At 38.9% G+C, this 24,944-nt stretch overlaps 1 protein-coding gene across 4 annotated transcripts in view; it reads left to right on the forward strand.

Annotated features, from left to right (window-relative positions):
- The window catches only part of TESK2 (testis associated actin remodelling kinase 2), a 130,231-nt gene that overhangs the window by 31,399 nt on the left and 73,888 nt on the right, over positions 1-24,944 (forward strand). Inside the window, exon 2 of one of the 4 annotated variants that reach the window (XM_089923447.1) lies at positions 8,031-8,194. The exons of the other annotated variants lie outside the window; for them this stretch is intronic. Coding sequence (XP_089779573.1) covers positions 8,057-8,194 — 138 coding nt within the window. The 5' untranslated portion in view covers positions 8,031-8,056. The remainder of the gene's footprint in view (positions 1-8,030; positions 8,195-24,944) is intronic. 4 annotated transcript variants of the gene reach the window in all.

A 24,944-nucleotide genomic window follows, 5' to 3' on the forward strand; every position in this document is an offset into this window, starting at 1 on the left:
CTTTATCAGATATATGATTTGAAAATATTTTCTCTTATTCTGTGGGTTGTCTTTTTACTCTCTTATAGTGTCCTTTGATGCACACAAGTTTTTAATTCTGATTATGTCTAGTTTACCTAGTTTTTCTTTTGTTGCCTGTGCTTTTGGTGTCATGCCCCAAAATAACTTCCAAATCCAATATCATGATTTTCCCCAATGATTTCTTCTAAGAGTTTTATAGTTTTAGCTCTTACATTTATGTCTTTGATCCATTTAAGTTAATTTTTGTACGTAGTGAAAGGAAAGGTCTAACTTCATTCATTCAATGGTGCTGAGTTTTCCCAGCACCATTTGTTGAAAAAAACTGTTCTTTCCCCATTGAATGGTCTTGGCACCCTGTTGAAAATCAATTGATCATATGTGCCAGTGTTGATAACGCTTTTATTTTATTTTATTTAAAAACATATTTATTTAGGGACTTCCCTGGTGGCACAGTGGTTAAGAATCCGCCTGCCAATTCAGGGGACACGGGTTTGATCCCTGGTCCGGGAAGATCCCACATGCCACAGAGCAACTAAGCTCGTGTGCCACAACTGCTGAGCCTGCGCTCTAGAGCCTGCGAGCCACAACTACTGAGCCCATGTGCCACAACTACTGAAGCCCACACACCTAGAGCCCATGCTCTGCAACAAGAGAAGCCACTGCAATGAGAAGCCTGTGCACCACAACGAAGAGGAGCCCCCGCTCGCTGCAACCAGAGAAAAGCCCACGCACACAACAAAGACCCAACGCAGCCAAAAATAAAATAAATAAAAAATAAAATAAATAAATTTATAAAAAAAAAGTCATTGCCATACCCAAGGTCATCTAGGTTTTCTTCTGTGTTATCTTCTAGGAGTTTTACAGTTTTGCATTTTATGTTTAGGTCTGTGATCCATTTTGAGTTAATTTTTATGAAGGTGTAAAGTCGATGTCTAGATTCATTTTTTTGCACGTGAATCTCTAGTTCTTCCCGCCCCATTTCCTGAAAAGACTATTTTTGCTCTGTTTTATTGCCTTTGCTTCTTTGTCAAAGATCAATTGACTGTATTTATGTGGATTTCTGGGCTCTGTATTCTATTCCATTCATCTGTTTGTTTATTCTTTCATCAATACAACAAAGTCTTGATTACTGTAGCTTTATAATATGTTTTGAGGTCAAGTATTTGTTCTTCTTTAACACTGAGTTGGCTATTCTGGGTTTTTTGCCTCTCTATATACACTTTAGAATCAGTTTGTTGATATATGCAAGATAACTTGCTGGGATTTTGGGATTGCATTGAGTCTATAGATTAAATTGGGAAAAACTGACATTTTGACAATATTGAGTCTTATCCATGAACATGGAATACCTCTCCATGTATGTAGTTCTTCTTTGTTATCTTTCATCAGAGTTTTGTAGTTTTCTTCATACAGATCTTGTACATATTTTGTTAGATTTACACCCAAATATTTTATTTTGGGGGTTGCTGATGTAAACAGTAATTTGTAATTTTAAATTCTACTTATTCATTGCCTGTATATAGGAATGTAATTGGGCTTTTTTGTACTAACCTTGTATCTTGCAACCGTACTATAATTGCTTATTAATTTCAGGAGGTTTTTTAAAAAATTAATTAATTAATTAATTAATTTGGCTGCCTCCGGTCTTAGTTGTGGCATGTGGGATCTTCGTTGTGGCATGTGGAATCTTTCGTTGCAGCACACAGGCTTCTCTCTAGTTGTGGTGCTCAGGCTCCAGACACGCAGGCTCAGTAGTTGTGGCTCACGGGCCTAGTTGCTCCACGGCATGTGGGATCTTCCCAGACCAGGGCTCGAATCCATGTCCCCTGCATTGGCAGGCAGATTCTCAACCACTGTGCCACCAGGGAAGCCCCGGAAGGTGGATTCTTAACCACTGGACCACCAGGGAAGTCCCTATATGCTCTCATCATTTGTAGTGTAATTTGGCTTGATTTCCTTTTTTTTTTTAAAACATCTTTATTGGAGTATAATTGCTTTACAATGGTATGTTACTTTCTGCTTTATAACCAAGTGAATCAGCTATACATATACATATATCCCCATATCTCCTCACTCTAGTGTCTTCCTCCCACCCTGATTTCCTTTTTAATCTAAGAATTATATAATATGAGATTTTAAAATTTCCACACGGTAAGTTTTCTTTTGGTAATTGTTTGATATTTAATTTCTAATTTTAGTGCGTCATGATCAGAGAAAATGGCTTATATGAAGTCTGCCTTTGGAGTATAATTTAGATTTTGTTTTGGTGTAATGCATGATCAGATTTTTTTGAATGCTGCAAATGTGTTTGAAACAAATATGAATTTCTATTTGTTTGCATAAAGTTTTATATATCTCTGTTAGATTAAGCTTTTGTACTGTGTTATTCAGATGTTATATGGCCTTCTTTATTTTAGTCTAATCTATTTCTTTGAAAAAGTTCTATTAATAGTTCCTAATGTGTTTATAGATTTCTCCTTGTGTTTCTCTCAGCGTGTTATTTGTTTACAGGCCATTTTGTGAAGTAGATATTAATAGAAATTCATGATTATTATTGGATTGTATGCTGTAGATAGATTGTATATTTTATAAATGCTAGTTTTTTATTTTTATCCCACCTTATGCTTTTAGCTTTGATTTCTACTTTATCTGTTATCAATATTGTGTACCTTCTTCCTCACTGTATGCATTTGTCTGTTGTTTCGGTTATTATTTTCCCAGTATGTCTTTTTCCATCTCTATTTTTATTCTGTCTGTGATAGTACATTTTTAATGTGTGTCCTGTGAAACAGTTTTATATTTAGCTTTTTGATCCAAAATTAAATTTTCCCATAAAGAGAGAGATTGTAATCTGTTTACATTTATTGTGATTACTTCTGTCTTTATACTGAGTAAACTCTTAAATGGTAATTTAATGAGTATAGAATTTAGGACAGTAGTTATTTTCCTCAGCACTTTGAAATTACTCTTCCCCTTTTTCTTCTTCTTTTTGTAGTTCACCTCTATTTTTGCTGATAAGTTAATTCTTAGTCTGGTTGTTACCCTTTTTATTTTTCATTTATTTATGTATTTTTTTTAAAGACTATGGTTTCTTTTTTCTTTTTTTTTTGGCTGCAGTTGGTCTTCATTACTGCACATGGGCTTTCTCTAGTTGCGGCGAGTGGGGCCTACTCTTCGTTGTGGTGCGTGGGCTTCTCATTGCAGTGGCTTCTCTTGTTGTGGGGCATGAGCACTAGGCACACAGGCCTCAGTAGTCGTGGCACATGGGCTCAGTAGTTGTGGCTCACGGGCTCTAGAGCACAGGCTCAGTAGTTGTGGCGCACGGGCTTAGTTGCTCCATGGCATGTGGGATCTTCCTGGACCAGAGATCGAACCTGTGTCCCCTGCATTGTCAGGCGGATTCTTAACCACTGCGCCACCAGTGAAGTCCCAGGGATTTTTTTTTTATCTCTTTTTATCTCTGTGCACTGCTGTATCCTCAGTGTCTAGAATTCTACTTGGCACATAGTACCCATTTTTCTACAAGGTTATTTTTCTTGTAACTTACTGATTTGTGGGACTCCTTTATATCTGTGCTATGAATTATAGATATTTTCCAAGATTGTAGTGCTTTTTAAGCTAGTTTTTAACAATTTTGCAATGTAGCAATAGTTCATTTTGTTTTTTACTGTCTTGACTTCTGTTTCTTTTATTATTTAGAAAGGCTGTCTGCACTCCTTTGTTATAAAAATTTTTTTCTAATCACTTTTATGGTATTACTACTTATGTTTAAATATTTGATCCATCTGGAATTTATTTTTTAAGATGTGTACTCAATTCTACCAGCAACATTTAGTTTATATCAATCTTTAATATTTTTCTCACTGATTGGAAATGTCACCTTTATTCTATACTGAATTTTCCTAAGAATTTTGGTCTCTTTCTAGACTTTATTCTATTGCATTGAACTGTCTATTCATATACCAGCATTGCAGCTTTATTTTAATATCTGGTTAGCCTAGTTCTCCATCATAATTATTCCTTTTCAGAATTTTCTTGGCATTTCTTCCTTTTTTTTTGCAGTACGCGGGCCTCTCACTGTTGTGGCCTCTCGCATTGCAGAGCGCAGGCTCCGGACGCGCAGGCTCAGTGGCCATGGCTCACGGGCCTAGCCGCTCCACTGCATGTGGGATCTTCCTGGACTGGGGTACAAACCTATGTCCCCTGCATTGGCAGGCGGACTCTCAACCACTGCGCCACCAGGGAAGCCCAACTTCCATTATATCTTATGTTTGTTGTTTGCATATGAGGACTATTAATTTTTACATATTAATTTTTGGTGCATCTAGTATGCTGAGTTTTTTAATGTTTGCAGTAGATTTTCAGTTGATTCACTTTGATTTTCCAGACATACAGTCATATCTGTGAATGATGATAAATTTATTTCCCATTTTTATATCTCACTTATCTTTTTCTCAATAAATTGAATTGATCAATACTTCCTAAAATATTAAATAATAGTGATATTTGACATCTTTGTGTTGTTCCTGACTTTAATAGGAATACTTGTAGTGTTTCCTAATTAAACATGATATGGTTTTGGGGCTGAAGTAGATATCTCTTTTTCTATTGGATCTTCAAAATCTTAACAAAAAATCTCCTGTTTTGTGAATAATTATTTTTATGCAGTATGTATGTGGAATTTTTACCGTATGTCTTTTCAAAGCCTGTAGTATGATTGTTAATTTTATGTGTCAACTTGACTGGGTCAGGGGGTGCCTAGATATATGGTCAAATTTTATTCTGGGTGTGTCTGTGAGAGAAAGTTTTGGATAAGATTATCATTTGATCAGTAGCCTGAGTAAAGCAGATTGCCCTCCCTAATGTGGGTTACCCTCATCCAATCATTTGAAGGCCCATGTAGAACAGAAAGGCTGACCTTCCTATCATTAGAGGGAACTCCTCCCTGACTACTTTAGCTGGGATATCTGTATTTTCCTGCCTTCCTTTGGATTGGAACTGAAATATTGGCTCTTCTTGGGCCTTGAGCCTGCCAACTTTTGGACTGGAACCTATACCATCGGCTCTCCTGGTTCTCAGACTCAGACTGAAATTACCAGTGGCTTTCCTGGGTCTCCAGCTTACTGACTGGAGCTCTTGAGACTTCTCAGTCTATAACTGTGTGAGCCAATTCCTTATAATAAATCTCTTTGCCTCTGTATATATCTTTTTTGTTCTGTTTCTCTGAAGAACTCTGATACATATGGTGATACATGTATTTTTCTCTTTTGCTCTCTTAGTAAAGTGAATTATATTAGCAGGTTGCCTAATAGTGAGTTATCTTTGCATTCTTGGTGTATTATTCTTTAATGAGTTGCTAACTTCTTTTTTTTTTTCTTTAATTATTTTATGTATTTATTTTTGTCTGCGTTGGGTCTTTGCTGCTGTGCGTGGGCCCTCTCAAGCTGCAGCGAGCGGGGCCACTCCTCGCCGCGGCGCACGGGCCTCTCACTGCAGTGGCCTCTGCCGTTGCGGAGAAGTGGCTCCAGGTGCGTGGGCTTCAGCAGTTGTGGCACGCGGGCTCTAGCGCACAGGCTTAGTAGTTGTGGTGCACGGGCTTAGTTGCTCTGCAGCATGTGGGATCTTCCTGGACCAGGGATCGAACCTGTGTCCCCTGCATTGGTAGGTAGATTCTTACCCACTGCGCCACCAGGGAAGCCCCAGTGTGTTTATTTTTAAGGTTCATGATGAATTTAGCTAGTTTGCTCTCTTAGGAAATAATTAAGACTGATGAACTAGGGCAGTGGTTCTCAACTGGGGTCAGTTTTGCCCTCCTAAGAGATATTTTGCAATGTCTGGAGATATTTTTGGTTGTCACAACTGGGCAGGGGGTGCTACTGGCATCTAGTGGGTAGAGGCCAGTGATGCTATTAACATTCTACAATGCACAGGATAACCCTCCACAACAAAGAATTGTCTGGCCCAAAATGTTAATAGTGCTGAGGTTATAAATCCCTGGCCTAAAAGCACTAAAAAGATGAAAGTATAACATCTGTTACTGAATTTAGGGAAAATATACTTTTAGAAACAAAACAGTTTGGATTTACATTTAAAACCATTTGTGAGCTTCAAAGAGTTTCCTTTGATTGTTAATCTTTTTCACGTTTTTAAAAACTATAAAACAGATTAGGGTAATTTCATTGTTTCTAGGAAAATGACTTAGAATATTTTGGATGTTAGTGAAACCTATTTAGGGAAGAACTGAGGTATGTGTAAGAAGAGGTGACATGAGTGTTTATAAAGTAAGGGAAAAGAATGTAAAACCAAATGGCACAATGGCCCTAATCTCTTACCTTCTGGTAAGTGGAAAATCTATTCAGCTTTACTGTAGCACTGGCTGACAACCTGTTCAGTGTTTTAAATTAAGAGTGCTTCTGGTAGGATACAATAGAAGGCTCTTAATTTCTTTTTTTAAAAAATTAATTAATTTCTTTATTTTTTTGGCTGTGTTGGGTCTTCGCTTCTACGCGCGGGCTTTCTTTTTGGTTGTGGCGAGCGGGGGCTCCTCTTTGTTGCAGTGTGCGGGCTCTCATTTTGCTGGCTTCTCTTGTGGAGCACGGGCTCTAGGTGTGCGGGCTTCAGTAGTTGTGGCACACGGGCTTCAGTAGTTGTGGCTCGCGGGCTCTAGAGCACAGACTCAGTAGCTGTGGCGCATGGGCTTTGTTACTCCGCGGCATGTTGGGATCTTCCCGGACTAGGGCTCGAACCCGTGTTCCCTGCATTGGCAGGCGGATTCTCAACCACTGCGCCACCAGGGAAGCCCTTAATTTCTTTTTATACTAATGCTTGTTTTGTTTGGGAATATAATTGGAAGGAGAATTTCTAGGAAGATGACTTTTCCAGTCTCTTGATATAACTAAAGTACCCCATGAGATACTAAAACACAGAATTATTTTAGTATGTATTATGAAACCTATAAAACCTGGAATCCCATTCTAGAACAAAGTATCAATGTGATTTCTTTTCTTTTTAATAAGAGCTTTACTGAGAGATATTTCATATACCGTAAAATTCTCCTTTTTTAAATACATAATTCAATGGTTTTTAGTATATTTACAAGGTTGTACATCCCTCACCACTGTCTAATTTAAAAATGTTTTTATCATCCTAAACAGAAATCCAGTACTTATTAATAGTCACTGCCCATTCCTCCCTTCCCCAATCTCCAGGCAACCACTAGTATTCTACTTCATGTCTCTATAGACTTGCTTCTTCTGGACATTTCATATAAATGGAATCATACAATATGTGACCCTTATGACTGACTTCTTTTACTTAGCATAATGTTTTTAACATTGATCCATGTTACAGCATGTATCACTATTTCATTCCTTTTTATGACCCAGTAATATTACAATGTATAGGTAATACCACATTTTGTTTATATAGTCATTTGTTGATAGACATTTGGATTGTTCCCATCTTTTGGTTATTGTGAATAGTGCAGCTATGAATATTTGTGTACAAATATTTGTTTGAGTACTTGTTTTCAATTATTTTGAGTATATACCTAGAAGTGGGATTACTGGGTCATATAGTAATTCCATTTTACTTTTTGAGGTACTACCAGACTATTCTCCACTGTGGCTGTTTCATTTTACATTCTACCAGCAATGTATAAGGGTTCCAGTTTCTGTAAAACTCACCAACATTTGTTATTCTATCTCTTTATTATTTAAAAATTTTTTTATTATTATAACTACCCTAGGGCATGTGAAGTAGTATCTCGGGGTTTTTTTTTAGATAATAATTGATTTGCAATATTATATTAGTTTCAGGTATACAACATAGTGATTCAAAAGTTTTATAGATTATACTCCATGTATAGTTATTATAAAAATTGACTATATTCCCTGTGCTGTACAGTATATCCTTGTAACTTATTTTTTTTGTTTTTTTTTGTTTTTTTTTGTTTTTTTTGCGGTACGCGGGCCTCTCACTGTTGTGGCCTCTCCCGTTGCGGAGCACAGGCTCCGGACGCACAGGTTCAGCGGCCATGGCTCACAGGCCCAGCTGCTCCGCGGCATGTGGGATCCTCCCGGACCGGGGCACGAACCTGTGCCCCCTGCATCGGCAGGCAGACTCTCAACCACTGCGCCACCAGGGAAGCCCTTGTAACTTATTTTTATACATAGTAGGTTGTACCTCTTAATCTCCTACCCCTATATTGCCCCTTTCCCTTTCCCTTTCTCCATTGGTAACCACTAGTTTGTTCTCTATATCTGTGTTTGTTTCTTTTTTGTTATGTTCACTAGTTTTATGTTTTTTAGATTCCACATACAAGTGATAACACATAGTATTTGTCTTTTTCTGTCTGACTTATTTCACTAAGCGTGATATCCTCCAGGTTTATCCATGTTGTTGCAAATGGTAAATTTCATTGTTTTTTATGGCTGAGTAGTAATCCATTGTATATGTATGTATACCACATCTTCTTTATCCATTTGTCTGTTGATGGACACTTAGGTTGCTTCCGTGTCTTGGCTATTGTAAATAATGCTGCTATGAACATGGGAGTGCATGTATTCTTTCGAACTAGTGTCATCCTTTTCTTTGGATATATACCCAGGAGTGGAATTGCTGGATCTCATAGTAGTTCTATTTTTAGTTTTTTGAGGAACCTCCATGCTGTTTTCCACAGTGGCTGTACCAGTTTACATTCCCTCCAACAGTGTGCAAGTGTTCCCTTTTCTCCATTTCCTCGCCAACACTTGTTATTTGTGATCTTTTTGGTGACAGCCATTCTGACAAGTGTGAGGTGATATGTCTTTGTGGTTTTAATTTTCACTTCCCTGATGGTTAGTGATGTTAGTGATGAGCATCTTTTCATGTGCCCGTTAGCCACATTATGTCTTCTTTGGAAAAATGTCTATTCAGGTTTTCTTTCTATTTTTAAATCGGGTATTTGTTTTTTTGATGTTGAGTTGTATGAGCTGTTTACAAATGTTGTATATTAACCCCTTATCAGTCATGTCATTTGCAAATATTTTCTCATTCAGTAGATTTTTTTTTTTTTTGGTTGCATTGGAGGTCTTGGTTGCTGCGGGCAGCCTTTCTGTAGTTGCGGCGAGCGGGGGCTACTCTTCATTGTGTGCAGGCTTCTCATTGCAGTGGCTTCTCTTGTTGTGGAGCATGGGCTCTAAGCGTGCGGGCTTCAGCAGTTGCGGCACGTGAGCTCAGTAGTTGTGGCTCGTGGACTCTAGAGCGCAGGCCCAGTAGTTGTGGCACATGGGCCCAGTTGCTCCACGGCATGTGGTATCTTCCCGGCGCAGGGCTCGAACCCGTGTCCCCTTTATTGGCAGGTGGATTCTTAATCATGGTGCCACCAGGGAAATCCCTTCCCTGTTTATCTATTTTATATATAGTAGTTTGTATCTGCTAATCCCAGACTCGTAATTTATCCCTCCCCCACTAAGTGAAGTGACTTACTTCACTTAGTATGATAATCTCTAGGTTCATCCATGTTGCTGCAAATGGCATAATTTTATTCCTTTTTATGGCTGAATAGTATTCCATTGTGTTTGTTTGTGTGTGTGTGTGTGTGTACATATATATATCACATCTTCTTTATGCATTCATCTGTTGATGGACATTTAGGTTGCTTCCATGTCTTGGCTATTGTAAAATGGTGCTACTATGAACATTGGGGTGCATGTATCTTTTTGAATTAGAGTTTTTTCCTTATATATACTCAGGAGTGGGACTGCAGGATCATATGGCAACTCTATTTTTGTTTTTTTAAGGAACCCCCATACTGTTTTCCTTAGTGGCTGTAACAATTTACATTCCCACCCACAATGTAGGAGGGTTCCCTTTCTCCACGCTCTCTCCAGCATTTGTTATTTGTAGACTTTTGGATGATGGCCATTCTGACTGGTGTGAGTTGATATCTCATTGTAGTTTTGATTTGCATTGGGCTCCATAGTTGTGTCTCACAGGCTCTAGAGCACAGGCTCAGTAGTTTTGGTGCACGGGCTCAGTTGCTCCGTGGCATGTGAGATCTTCCTGGACCAGGGCTCGAACCCGTGTTCCCTGCATTGGCAGGCAGATTCTTAACCACTGTGCCACCAAGAAAGTCCCCTGCCCTTTTTTTTTTTTTTTTTTTTTTGCGGTATGTGGGCCTCTCACTGTTGTGGCCTCTCCCGTTGTGGGGCACAGGCTCCGGACGCGCAGGCTCAGTGGCCATGGCTCACGGGCCCAGCCATTTTGCGGCATGTGGGATCTTCCTGGACTGGGGCACGAACCCGTGTCCCCTGCATCGGCAGGCGGACTCTGGGCCTCTCACCGCCGCGGCCTCTCCCATCGCGGAGCACAGGCTCCGGACGCGCAGGCCCAGCGGCCATGGCTCACGGGCCCAGCCGCTCCGCAGCACGCGGGATCCTCCCGGACTGGGGCACGAACCCGTGTCCCCCGCATTGGCAGGTGGACTCTCAACCACTGTGCCACCAGGGAAGCCCCCCTGCCCATTTTTAAGTTGGGTTGTTTTTGTTGAGTCGTAGGAGTTCTTTATGTAGTGTCCTTTAATGCAGAAAAGTTCTTAATATTGTTGAGATTCAATTTTTAGTTTTCCTTTTGTTGCCTGTGCTTTTGATGTCATATCCATGAAATTGTTGCCAAATTCAATGTCATGAAGATTTTCCCTAATGTTTTTCTCTAAGAATTCTGTAGTTTCAGCTCTTAAGTTTTGGTGCTTTTTTAAATGGAATTGTCTTCTTTTCTTTTCTTTTCTTTCTCTCTTTCTTTCTTCCTTCCTCCCTCCCTCCCTCCCTCCCTCCCTTCCTTCCTTCCTGGGTCTTAAAAAAAGGAATATTTTATTAAAACAAAAGTGACTACAATGAAAGGGGTTTTAAAAAGAAAACTAAGAAAGTGGTGTTTTGCTTGGGAGGATTCTTATACTCATGCAATGAGGACTCTTTCTTTAACTTCAACGGTGGAAATGTTGGAAGGATGCAGTGGCTGAGATCAAACTAAGAATGCCAATGTCAGGCCAAAGCCAGCTGGTGTCTTCCAAAGTGACAGAAGGGGATACTATAGGGAAAAACACAGGAAGAGCTGCAATCTTTTTGTCTCCTCTAGAAGAGAACTTTATGTGCTGTAAGGAGAATGCTCTAGCTACCCTGCATTCTAAGGATAGGACTTTGTTTCTAGCAGTTTTAAAAAAATATTTATTTATTTATTTGGCTGTGCCAGGTCTTAGCTGCGGCACGTGGGATCTTCATTGCCACATGCGGGATCTTTAGTTGTGGCATGTAGGCTCTTTTAGTTGCAGCATGTGGGCTCTTAGTTGCGGCATGTGGGATCTAGTTCCCTGTTCAGGGATCGAACCCAGGCCCCCGGCATTGGGAGTGTGAAGTCTTAACCACTGGACCACCAGGGAAGTCCCTCTAGCAGTTTTGTTGTCGGGGGAATTGTCTTCTTAATTTCATTTTCAGATTGCTTATTGCTAGTGTAGAATACAATTGATTTTTATGTATTTATCTTGTATCCTGTAACCTGGCTGAACTCTTCTATTAGTTCTAATAGTTTTTGTAGTGTGGATTTTTTTTTTTTTTAGAGTTTTCTATATACAAGATCATGTTGCCTGATCAATATGAATCTTGATTGCATAGGTGATCTCTTGAGAATCAATCCCCAAACATACATTCCTTTAGAAGATTAATTGAATTTCTTTGGAATCAGCTTTTCTTGTTAACTAATACAGTTAAAATGTGTCTTCTCATATAACAAGAGGTATGGCTCCTTGTTTTTAAGCCCACCATATCAAATACTTTGTCATTTTGGAACCAGATTATATTCTAAAGGCGTTATTGGTAATGATGTCAGTCTTGAGAGAGTGGTACTCATAGTACGGATTTGATCATCCCCCCCAAAGCCTTGTTTGTCTTACTACTCTTCGGGAGATTTTCTCCTCTTCCATATCTGGACCCTTGCAGTCTGAGTTAAATGCCCATATTCTGTGTCTTCACAGAAACCTATGTTACCTTATCATATTCTTTTGACATCATCTGTTTAAAGTGTCTTGTCATCCCACTTAGCTTTAAGCTCCATGAGAACAGGGACCATGTCCTATTTACCTTCATTTCTCCAGGATATAGCACTGTGCCTAGAATAGAGTAGGCATTCATTCATCCATCTATCCATCCATTCATTCCTTCAATGTATTGTGGTCTTTCTAAATACCAGGCACTGTGAAAAGTGCTGAGATACAGTGATGATTAAAACTTGTTAACCCTGACCTTGTGGAAATTATAATCTAATGGTAAGCAGTTACATTAAGTAATTACAAGGGTAATTGCCACATAAAGGGAAGCATAGTATATTATTTATTGTTGCATAACAAGTTTACCACCAATGCGGTGGTTTAAAAGAACACATATTATTATATCTGTTTCTGTAGTTCAAGAGTCCAGGTATGACTTAGCTGGGTGCCCTGCTTCAGAGTCTTACAGAGCTGCAATCAAGTTGTCAGCTGGGGCGGCCATTTTATATGAGACTCAAGTGGGGAACGATCTGCTGTTAAGCCTGCGTGGTTGTTGGCAGCATTCAGTTCCTGGCATGCTGCTGAATTGAGGGCTTCTGGTCCTTGCTATGTTTCCTTCTCCATATGGCAGCTTGATTCTTCAAAGCCAGCAAACAAGAGAGTCTCCGAGCAAGATGTGGGTTAGTCTTATGTAACATCATTATATTTAGGTTGCAGTTAATTCTTCTTTAATGTTTTAATTTACATTAAAGTCACTTTTCCCATATTGAATTCGTGTGGAGTAAGTCACTGATCCTGCCAAGGGTCAGGGGGACAGAATCACATAATGGCATGACACCAGGAGGCGGAGATTATAGAGTCCAATCTGTCGCCACACACAGATTGCAGTGGGGCTACAAAAAAGCCATACGCTTAATTTGAAGAGGGATGATGGTTTTCTTGAAAAAGTGAAGTTTAAGTTGAGACCTGAAGGGTGAGTAGGAACTAGCTAAGTGAAGAAATAGGTTGGAGATGAGCATTTCTAGGAGAAGGAACAGTCTATTCATAGGCCAATGAATGGAGTCTGAGGTGCAGTTGAGGATTTGAGAGAAGTCTAGAATGGCTAGAGCAGAAGGTCCGTGGGACATTGGTAAGAGATGTAAGCAGAGGTTTATTGTCGAGGACCTCATCATCTATAGAGGTCCTAAAAGGTAATGATTTTGGACTTTATCTTAAGAAACTTGCTTTTATTCAAGGGTGTAATATGTTCTGATGTGCATTATAAAAAATTACTGGCTGCAAATATCAAATGAATTAGAGAGGGTAAGAATAGATTCAGTTTGGCAATGGTCCAGGTGAAAGATGTAATGTGTAACTTGTGGTGGAAGTGTTGTGTGGTAGCAATGGGGGTGGAGAAGAATGAAATGATTTGAAATACTAGACATGCTTTTTAATTTACCAATTTAAGTATGCTTGTAAAAAAAATGGAGAGATATTTAGAAGGTATTATCTGTAGCATTTGGTGAATGATTGGATGTGATGGTGAGAAGAAAGAGGAATCAAAGATGATTTCAAGGGACTTCCCTGGTGGCACAGTGGTTAAGAATCCTCCTGCCAATGCAGGGGACTCGTGTTCGAACCCTGGTCTGGGAAGGTCCCACATGCCGCAGAGCAACTAAGCCTGTGCACCACAACTACTGAGCCCGCATGCCACAACTACTGAAGCCTGCGCACCTAGAGCCTGTGCTCCACAACAAGGGAAGCCACCTCAATGAGAAGCCTGAACACCGCAACGAAGGGTAGCCCCCGCTCTCCGCAACTAGAGAAAGCCTGTGCACAGCAACGAAGAACCAATGCAGCCAAAAATAAATTAAATAAATTAAAAAAAAAAAAGAGATGATTTCAAGTATGAGCCCTGAAGGAGGAGCACATTTGATGATTTTAAATTTGGATTGGTGTGAGGTGCTTATGAGACCTATATGTGGAAATGATCCATACGCAGTTTCTTTCTTTCTTTTTCTTTCTTTTTTTTTTTTTTTTTTTTTTTGTGGTACGCGGGCCTCTCACTGTTGTGGCCTCTCCCGTTGCGGAGCACAGGCTCCGGATGCGCAGGCTCAGTGGCCATAGCTCACGGGCCTAGCCGCTCTGCGGCATGTGGGATCTTCCCAGACCAGGGCACGAACCCATGTCCCCTGCATCGGCAGGCGGACTCTCAACCACTGCGCCACCAGGGGAGCCCTGCTTTTTTTTTTTTTAATATTTATTTATTTGGCTGCATCGGGTCTTAGTTGCGGCATGTGGGATCTTGGTTGCAGCATGCTGCGCCTTTCGTTGCACCATGCAGGCTTTTCTCTAGTTGTGGTGCATGGTCTCCAGAGCGTGCGGGCTCAGTAGTTGAGGCATGAGGGGTCTCTGGTTGTGGCACGCGGGCTCTAGCGTGTGTGGGCTTAGTTGCCCCATGGCATGTGGGATCTTAATTCCCTGACCAGGGATCGAACCTGCATCCCCTGCATTGGAAGGCGGATTCTTAACCCCTGGACCACCAGGAAGTCCCAATAAGCAGTTTCTTATAAAGATCTAGGGCTCAGAGAATAGATCTTGTTTGGAAATGTAAATTTAAGAGCCATTTACATAGAGTAGCTGAAGCCAAGGATATGAATGAGATTATACAGAGGGCTTGGGACCAAGCATTGAGGAACTCCAACATTTAAGGGTTGTGTAGAGGAAGGAAGAGCTGGCAAAGGAGTCTAAATAGGACTACCAACAGAGGTAAGAGAAGCAGTGTGTGTATGTGTGTATCTGTGCGTTAGAATGAGTGGAAGAGTGAGACGTGATGAAGAAATTCACACCTAAGATGAACACAGAGTTTTTGTTCATTTCACTGTACCCTGTATAACAATGCCCAACTTGTAGTGTTGGAAGGATCAAATGAAATATGTAGATCACCTTGTACAATGCCTAGTCCGTCAAGCTCTTAAAATTTTTGATATTGTTATTTTCTCTATTTCAGTTTTACACAACAGTTCAAATTTGATCTTAGGTCAGCCCACTATTTTTTTATTTTATTTTATTAAAATTTTTTTATTGAAGTATAGTTGATTTACAATGTTGTGTTGGTTTCAGGTATACAGCAAAGTGATTCAGTTATACATACATTCATATTTTTTTCAGATTCTTTACCACTATAGGTTATTACAAGATATTGAATATAGTTCCCTGTGCTATATAGTAGGTCCTTGTTGTTTATCTATTTTATATATAGCAGTGTATATCTGTAGTTTGTTAATCCAAAACTCCTAATTTATCCCTCCCCTACCCCCCTTTCCCTTTGGTAACCATATGATTGTTTTCTGTGTCTGTGAGTCTGTTACTGTTTTGTAAAATAAGTTGATATGTATCATTTTTTTTAAAGATTCCACAAATAAGTGTTATAGTATGATATTTGTTTTTCTCTGACTTGCTTCACTTAGTATGATAATCTCCAGGTCCATCCATGTGGCTGCAAATGGCATTATTTCATTCTTTTTTATCAGCCTACTACTTTTTAGATGTGATTTCAGTTTTGAAGGTTATATGAAATCAGATGCCTTCTTTTCTTACCATTAGTATCATATTTTTCATAGCATGAATGAGTGTTCTCTTCTTTATGCCTCCTATATACCGTGTACAGACTTTATCAGAGCAATGATACATTTTTGTTTACTTGTTTGCCTTTCTCTGTTAGATCAAAACTCCCTGTGTTTTTCATGTCCGTATGTTTAGCGCAGACTGCCACATAGAGGGCACTCACTAAATATTCATTGCATAAGAAAAAATGTATATATATACATTATAAGAATACATTAAGAGGCAAAGTAGCTGAGAGACTGGAGCTAGGCTGCCTTGGTTTGAATCTTGACTCCACCACTTATAAACTTTCTGATCTTGGGCAAGTTACTTGACTTTTGTGCCTTGGTTTCCTCATTTGCAAAATGGAGATAATAATAGTGGTGTTGTTGAGAAGATATAATGAACTAGTATATATGAAGTACTTAGAATAATGTCTAGCACATAATACACCCTATATAAGGGCTAGTTACTATTTCTATTATATATAGTTAAGATCTGTTGAGTTCTTTGTGATAAGTACTGTGTCAAGAACTCATACACGTTATCTTTTAAAATGACTACAACAATCCTATAAGTAGTTAGACTTCCATTATATAAATGAGGAAACTGAGGTTAAAAATATTTAGCATCTTGGGCTTCCCTGGTGGCTCAGTGGTTGAGAGTCCGCCTGCCGATGCAGGGGACACAGGTTTGTGCCCCGGTCCTGGAGGATCCCACATGCCGCGGAGCGGCTGGGCCCGTGAGCCATGGCCGCTGAGCCTGCGCGTCCAGAGCCTGTGCTCCGCAACAGGAGAGGCCACAACAGTGAGAGGCCCGCGTACCGCAAAAAAAAAAAAAAATTTAGCATCTTGCCAAATATATTACAACAAGTAAATGGAACAACTAGGATTTGAATTCCTATCTACCTAATTGATGAATGGACTATTGCATCTAATTTTGATTTGGTATACAAGAAATAGATTATTTATTAATTTGTATGTATTTATGATATTTCTGGACTATGATAGCGTATATAATAAGTTTTTTATAGAGTTCAACCTGATTAAATTCATGTGGCAAGTACAATATATAACGAGGTATAAAAGATAAGACAGGGCTTCCCTGGTGGTGCAGTGGTTAAGAATCTGCCTACCAATATAGGGGACACGGGTTTGAGCCCTGGTCTGGGAAGATCCCACATGCTGCAGAGCAGCTAAGCCCGTGAGACACAACTACTGAGCCTGAGTGCCACAACTACTGAAGCCCACGCGCCTAGAGCCCGTGCCCTGCAACAAGAGAAGCCACCCACTGAGAAGCCCATGCACCACAACAAAGAGTAGCCCCTGCTTGCAGCAACTAGAGAAAAGCCCGCGGGCAGCAACAAAGACCCAATGCAGCCAAAAATTAAAAAATAAATAAAAAAAAAAGATAAGACAAAGGCTTAGGTTCCCACTTTCCTTGGTATATTTTCTGAAATTGACAGCACTGTATCTAGAAATGCTAAGCCATAAGATTAGTAAACTTATAAACAAGAAGAGCCAGATATCTGCTGTCTGCTTGGTACTGAAAAACGGATTTTTTCACATTCATGGCTGTACATTTATTATTTAGTGCACATGGAGTTTGTCATGCAAACTTTAAATCTGTAGGGTGAACAGTTGTATATGGAAAGTAAAGGAAACATTTTAGTATGTGAATGTTATTTTGTTCTGGGATGTTTTATTTTTGTGCTTGGGAATGTAAAGGTTCTGTGTTCTCTGGTAGCCTTGTCTGCTTTGTCTGAAAAGTAAGATACTGGATCTCATTATTGCTAGTGTTGCTGCTGTGGTCTCAGTGCCCCAAGTGACTATAATTTTTTATCCTCTCAAACTATAACTTGTGAAATTTGTATGAGAGTGAATCTTCTCTTTTAAATGTTGCAATCTGAATCTACAAGTACTTAAGGATTTTTCTCAGATTGTCTATATTTTATCCTTTTTTTGCCATGCCACGTGGCTTGTGGGATCTCAGTTCCCCGACCAGGAATTGAACCCATGCCACAGCAGAGAAAGTCCGGAATCCTATCCACTAGGCTACCAGGGAACTCCCAGATTGTTTATATTTTATTTCACGGTTGTGTTTGTGCTTCTCTGTACACCTTTCTGAGACCTCACTGTAAACAGTGTTTTCATCAGTACTGCATGTGACTCTTCTAATAAGATGCAGTGCCTGTATGTTTTAATAATTACTGTATCAGAAAAGAGTTAAGCTCTATAGTCTTAGAGGTGTATAAGGCAGCTTTTGTAAGATGACTAAGAATTGGACAGTGAGGATGATGTGAGACAGTACATGCTCTACCTGAAGATGAAGGTTAGGATAAAGCCTATTAGGTATTTCTGATGTTACCAGTTTTCAGAGTTTTTGCTCTGACTGAGATGTCAGTTTATACCAAGGCCATTTGGGGAACAAAGTAGTGAGTTCTGGGAGTGATGTGAATCACCCTCAACTCCAAAACTTCCATGAGCAAGATTTGTGTGTGGGGTGTGTGTGTGTGTGTGTGTCTGTTTATCTCTTCATATCAAACCAGCCGTTTCAGAATTAAACTACCCCATGTAGTTAGAGAATTAATGTAACCTTCAATATAAAGAATGGAATTAAAGGGTAATGAATGTAGAGAAAACCCTTAATTGTACCATATTACTCTGGCACGAATGCAGTGTTTTTTAGGAATTGAGCACATTTTTAATCATCAGAGAATGTTTACAATGTCAGAAACAGTTAAGGAAAAGAGTATGGACAGAGAAGACTAGAGCAGCAAGGACTGAATCTTCACAGGTCCCTTTACTTGGGGAGGATGTGGAGAAAAAAGAGAGAAGCAACAGTTAGAGACAGGTTCCTAAAGATCAGGGAAGCTACCAAATCTACCAAACATAAATTCCAAGGGGCTGACACCATATTACGGAGATTTACAAAAGAGAGAATAGAGAGGAAAGAACTTCCTTCCCATCTCCCACCACCTTTTAAAAAGGAGTTTAGCATTGAAAAGCCTGGGAGAAAGAGGATGATAGCAGTCCAAGGCTTCTTAGGGCTCTGCACCTTGGAAATGGTCTTTATTGCATATCCTTATTGTCTGTCAAAACTGCTTCTTGCTAAATTTCCTGTTGTTTTCCATGTTGCATTTATCTGGTTTTGCAACCTCTTTTAGCTACAGGGGGTTTCAGAGATGGAGCTGTTATGTGGAGGTTCAGTTTTTTGGGGTGAAGTGATATGTTTTAAAGGAGATTATTTGTATCACATGTGTTCTTAAGGTTTACACACAGTAGTATATTATGATTGTAGCTTTTGGCCATATTCAGTACATTTACTAGTTCCTCCAGAGCTGATGTGGAAAGTTAGGCTGCTAACTAGTAAAGAATTTTGCAGATGTGTCTGTGGGGTGAGCTCAGCACTAGGTGACATCAAGGGATAATTTATCAGGTAGAAAATTTTACTTTGTGCATATTGCTATACAAAAGTATCTCCCAAGATCCTTTACCTTAATTGAAAATCCAGCTGGAAAAACAAAAACTGGAAGCACACAAGTTGTATGTACAGCTTGGATTCACTCAGTGCATAGATGTATTTCTGTAGATGATATGATATACGTGAAAGCATGTGAGAGATATTATAAAAAGCTGATGTTAGAGTATATTATTTTTGCAGTGAGGCAAGTGAGAGGGTTGGTTGCTTCCCCTTTGAGACCTCATAGCACTCTGCTGATACTTCTGTTCTAGCATGTAATAAACACTGCAGTTATTTGCTATCTTAATCATTCATTCATTTACTCAGCAAGTATTTAGTTAATGCTCATTAGGTGTAGTTCATTGAGCTAGTGCTAGGGATAGAGAAATAAATAAAATCCTGCCCTAAAAGAGCTCTTTGCTTAGGGTGGAAGACAGGAAATGTATTTAAAATACGGTATTTGCTGAAACAGAGCCTTTATCAAGAGCCTCAAATTGCTTAATAGATAGTTGCTGAGTGTGTGAAAGTATGCATAGGGTGCTAAGGGACTTAATAAGGGGCACCAGTACAAACCTTGTTTGAAGGGGTCAGAGAATGCTTCCCAGAGTTCACCCTTGAGTTTTCTTGAAGGGGAAGAACGAGCTTGTCAGATAGACAAGCAGGGAAAGGGCATTTCAAGCATGAAGAAAAGCATTCGCAGAGGCACAGAGGAATAAGAGCATGGAATATTTTCGGAATGGTGAGTGAAAAATTAGGTTTGGTTCAAGTCTGGTGGGTGCATGGAAAGAAATGGCAAGCCTGTGATGAATCTAGAGAAGTAGGCAGAGACCTGAAAATGAAAAATTTCTGTAGATACGTTTATTTTATTAGTTTTTTTCTCTCCCAAATCAACTTTTGTTTTGTTGAGCCTCTTTATTGTTTCTTCATTTGCTATTTCATTAATTTTTTGTTTTTATCTTTATTATACTTTTTTTCCCTAGAATCTTTAGTTGAACTCTAAATTATTTATTTTGAACCTTTTACAGATCAGTTAGGATTGTCTTAGTCAGTATGCTACAGAAACCTGAACACAGTGGCTTTTTCAAATAATATATTAATTTTTTTCAGGAAATCTTGAGAAATTCCTGTGTTTTACAACTGCTTGAGGAAGTCATCAACAATCCAGGCTTCCTCTAGCTCTGTCTTTAGTGTGCGGCTTTTGTCCTTTTGGTTACAAGTTAGCTGCTCTTGATGCAAGCACCACATCTTTGCTTCAGACTATAAAAAGGACAATTTCATCAGGAAAACATTAGCATTCCCAGAATCCCCCACCAAGCAATTCCCACTTACATCGCCTTACTAGGACTATGTCATCTGGCCACCCTAGCTGCAAGGAAGATAGCCAGATTGAATGTTTTAATTAAGCAGGATGCCACCTAATTGGAGTTACGTCAGTTAAGAAAAGGGGAAAATAGATGTTGGGTAAACAATTAGTATTGCCCACTATGCTTATTTTTAATTATCTCTTTATTTTTGACTTTTAATTTTATTTCATAGTGGTCTGAGAATGTGATTCAACCATCATGATGTAGTATCCATGCATTTTGGTAAATTGTTTCACATATACTTGAAAAAATCAACAAAACTTACCTTTGTGGGACAAGATTAGATCAAGCATGTCAGTTTTGCTATTAAAAAAAACATATCCATACTCATTTCTTGTCTGCTTAAGCTTTCAGTTTCTGAGAGGTATTTTAAAATATCCTCTGGAGATTCTGGATTTGTCAGATTTACCTTTTATTTTGTCAGTTTTTGTTTGGTATATTATAAGGGTATGTTGTTAGATACATACAAGATCGTGATTATTCTTGACAAAATTATTATTAGGTAGTGTGCACACAGTGCTTTTTTCCTTAGCCCACTTGTTTTCAACCCTGTCAGGCCGAATGTTCTTTGCATTATCTGGGTTCAAATTCTGTCTCTGCCATTTACTAGGTCTCTCATTTTGAAAAAGTCATTTAATCTCCCCTTGCCTCCGTTTCCATAGCTGTAAAATGCGAAATATTAATAATACATATCTCACAGAATTATTTTGAGAATTAACTGAGTTAATACATCTAAAGCAGTTACACAGAGGAACCTAGTATGTAGCAAGTGCTATAAATTTAGGTATTATAGCAATTTTTAAAAACATAACTCTTAACTACCCTGAAATGAAATCGATAGGTAACTTTGGTAGTATTGCTTTATAATTATATAACATCGACATGATACCCTAACTGTGTAATAAACGAAAAGTAAAAGAAAATTAAATTAGTAAAAATGATTTCAATATACACATTTTGGGGCCTAACTATGCTAGAAGACATAGTAAAGTGGTTAGATGCTTTTACCTTCCTAAACATGACAGGTTTAGTTTTAAGAGAGGACAGAAGCCACTCCACGAAAGGGGAAAAATTAAAGAGCAGAGATGCCAGTGAATATTAGAATAAAAGTGTAATAACAGGCCAGACTTATTTGTGATGTGATAAGGGAAAGAGGTAACTTCAGCTGAAATAGGAATAGCTTGCCAAGACAAACTACAGATTGATTAAGGAGAGAAAACAGGGAGGTATAATATATCTTTGCCAACTTTATCAGAGTGTTTCTTTCTAAATGTTCATTTAACTGGAATGTTCCATCAGGAAAAAAAGTTGGCAGAGTAGTCACATTGATAACTTTATTTGTGGGTAAAGCAAAAACACACTTCTTATTTATCCATGTTGTACTATTGTGTTGGCCGTGCGACATGTGCAATCTTAGTTCCCTGACCAGGGATCGAACCTGGGCCCCTGGCAGTGAAAGTGCCAAGTCCTAACCACTGGACCACCAGGCTTCCCCACTTTTTATTTATATATTTAATTTTTTTAAAATAAAGGCTAAATAAATCACCATGAATATAAAAACTACAAATGGATTCTGATACAGATGTGTTATATTGGGATTCAGAAGCAGCATTGCCATTGGTGGTCTGATCTTCTGAAATGTTGACCAGTTCTTAATGATATTCTTAACAAAACAAAAAAACAATTTCCCTCAATTTACAGGTAGTTACATTCCTAGGAAGTTCAGTATATTTTAAAACTATGCAAGATGACTTTGTTTTTATGTAAAATGGAGTTAGAATCCAAGCTTAGTTAATAATAAATATGTTCTTTATTTACATGAATGTCTGGTAAGACATTTGCATTTCATACTGGACATGGAACAATGCTTCCTTGTGCGGTATTATCCCGTACCTGCAGGATGTCTAGCATCTCAGGCCTGCAACACTCCCTGCCCCCAATCGTTGTTATAACCAAAACACTTCACCTGAAAACTTCAAAGACACCTCTGAAGTGAGATGTTACAGCCTCCCTTGAAAACTACTGCTTTAAACTTTATTTGCCTAATACTAATGTTGCTATACCAGCTTACTGTGTACTTATTGTACACTCACTGTGACTTCTTGGCTCGAAGTCCTAAGCCACTCATCTAATAGTTAATTTAATGATTAATTACTTTGTTACAATTCTTACCTTGTTGTCCTTTTTTTGTTATTTAATTCTCCCCTTATTACTTCTCTGAGCTGGTCAGAGGTTTATGCTTTTCTCCACCTCTAGAAAATAACCATCCCGACTCAAGTTATCCATTTAAATTCAGCAAACCTTTTTTGAGCAGTCAACTACTAAATACTAGGCACTTGGCCAGAGAAGAGATCCTCAGTTTGGTTTCATACCACACTGCTAAAGGATGAAGTTATTGCATGTGATTTGTTATTTAAAATGGTTAAAGTATCAACATATGCAAATAATTTAATTTTAAAAATATAAATTAGAGTTGAATTAGAGGCACCCCTATATTTACTGTCACTCATTTGCATGTTAATATGCTTACTTGAATGGAATAAAAATGGATAGAGTAGTAGCTAATAGACATAGGATTGTATATAACCTGTAATCTGCTTTTTCTATTCCAGAGTCTACCAATGTCTGTTGATAGTTATGTAATAATTGCCATACTTTTCTTTCCTGCTTACCTTTTAACAATTTTTGCCAAAAATCTAGGTTTGTCCATATAAGAAGAAGTCCTGCTTGTCAGAATGTGTGTTTTGGGGAGGCGGGGAGCTGAATAACTATCCTGGGGATAAAGAAATGAATAAGGCAGTCTTTGCTCTTAGGCATATAGGAAATTGTTCCATATGCAGTTGTAGATTCTGTGTCTCAGGGAGGAGGTAAGTTCAGGAGCTTCCTAGTTGCCACCTTGAATTGGAACTGCCCTTAGGTATATTGGAGATAAATAGATACGTAGACTAACAGCATACAATATGCAAGTGCTATAACAGAGATAAATAAGAACAGAGTACTAAGAAAACGGAGTGGAGCCATCCAACTTTTCTTGAAATAAAGTAAGATTTTCCCAGGGGAAGTGATGTTTCTTGTATCTTGAATAATTGAAGGGAATTTGGAAGGGAGATTGGGATAGGGATCAGGGGATTGAGGATTACATCAAGGCATTGAGAATAGCATGTGTCAAGGCAAGTAAGTGTGGAGAGGGTGATACCTTTGGAAAGAATTACAAATATTAGTATGTAATAACTAAAGGTATGGGGAGAAGATGGTGGGAATATACAGGGAGCAGAAGATGGATTAAATTTTGTTAAGGAGTTTGGACTTTATTCCCCAGGTAGTGGTGAGCTATTGAAGAATTTTAAGCTGGAGAGCAACAAGATAACTTTGCAATTTGGGGGCAAAGATTGCTGGAAGATCTGACAAACTGATGTCTCATGTTGATCTGTAAGAGCCTTCTCAACATCTAGCACAGTGCCTTGTATATAGAAGATGATAGTATTTGCTGTTATTTGAATGTGGCTGAAAAGTCTAATGAAAGATTATCAGTTACTTCCAGTTACTTACAGGCTGCATGCACACACTTGACTGACCTTTAGTTTGTGGTTTGTTCCTTTGTTTGTAGACCTTGAAGTCATCTTTAACACTAGTTTTATTTATTTATTTATTTATGGCTGCGTTGGGTCTTTGTTGCTGCCCGCGGGCTTTCTCTAGTTGAGGCGAGCAGGGGCTACTCTTCGTTGTGGTGCGCGGGCTGCTTTATTTATTTTTTTTAACATCTTTATTGGAGTATAATTGCTTTACAGTGGTGTGTTAGTTTCTGCTGTATAACAAAATGAATCAGCTATACATATACATATATCCTCATATCTCCTCCCTCTTGCGTCTCCCTCCCACCCTCCCTATCCCACCCCTCTAGGTGGACACAAAGCACCGAACTGATCTCCCTGTGCTATGTGGCAGCTTCCCACTAGCTATCTGTTTTACATTTGGTAGTGTATATATGTCCATGCCACTCTCTCACTTCGTCCCAGCTTACCCTTCCCCCTCCCCATGTCCTCAAGTCCATTCTCTACATCTGTGTCTTTATTCCTTCCTGCCCCTAAGTTCTTCAGAACCATTTTTTTTAAGATTCCATATATATGTGTTAGCATATGGTATTTGTTTTTCTATTTCTGACTTGCTTCACTCTGTATGTATGGACCTTCACTCTAGGTCCATCCACCTCACTGCAAATAACTCAATTTTGTTTCTTTTTATGGCTGAGTAATATTCCATTGTCTATATGTGCCACATCTTCTTTATCCACTCGTCTGTTGATGGACATTTAGGTTGCTTCCATGTCCGGGCTATTGTAAATAGAGCTGCAATGAACATTGTGGTACATGACTCTTTGAATTATGGTTTTCTCAGGGTATATGGTGCACGGGCTTCTCATTGCAGTGGCTTTTTGTTGCGGAGCACAGGCTCTAGGCGCACGGGCTTCAGTAGTTGTGGCACTCGGACTCAGC

The sequence above is a fragment of the Delphinapterus leucas genome, chromosome 1 (assembly GCF_059928025.1).
Source record: "Delphinapterus leucas isolate spDelLeu-1000000601 "Yukka" chromosome 1, BTC_Dleu_Yukka2, whole genome shotgun sequence".
NCBI classification, from domain to species: domain Eukaryota; kingdom Metazoa; phylum Chordata; class Mammalia; order Artiodactyla; family Monodontidae; genus Delphinapterus; species Delphinapterus leucas.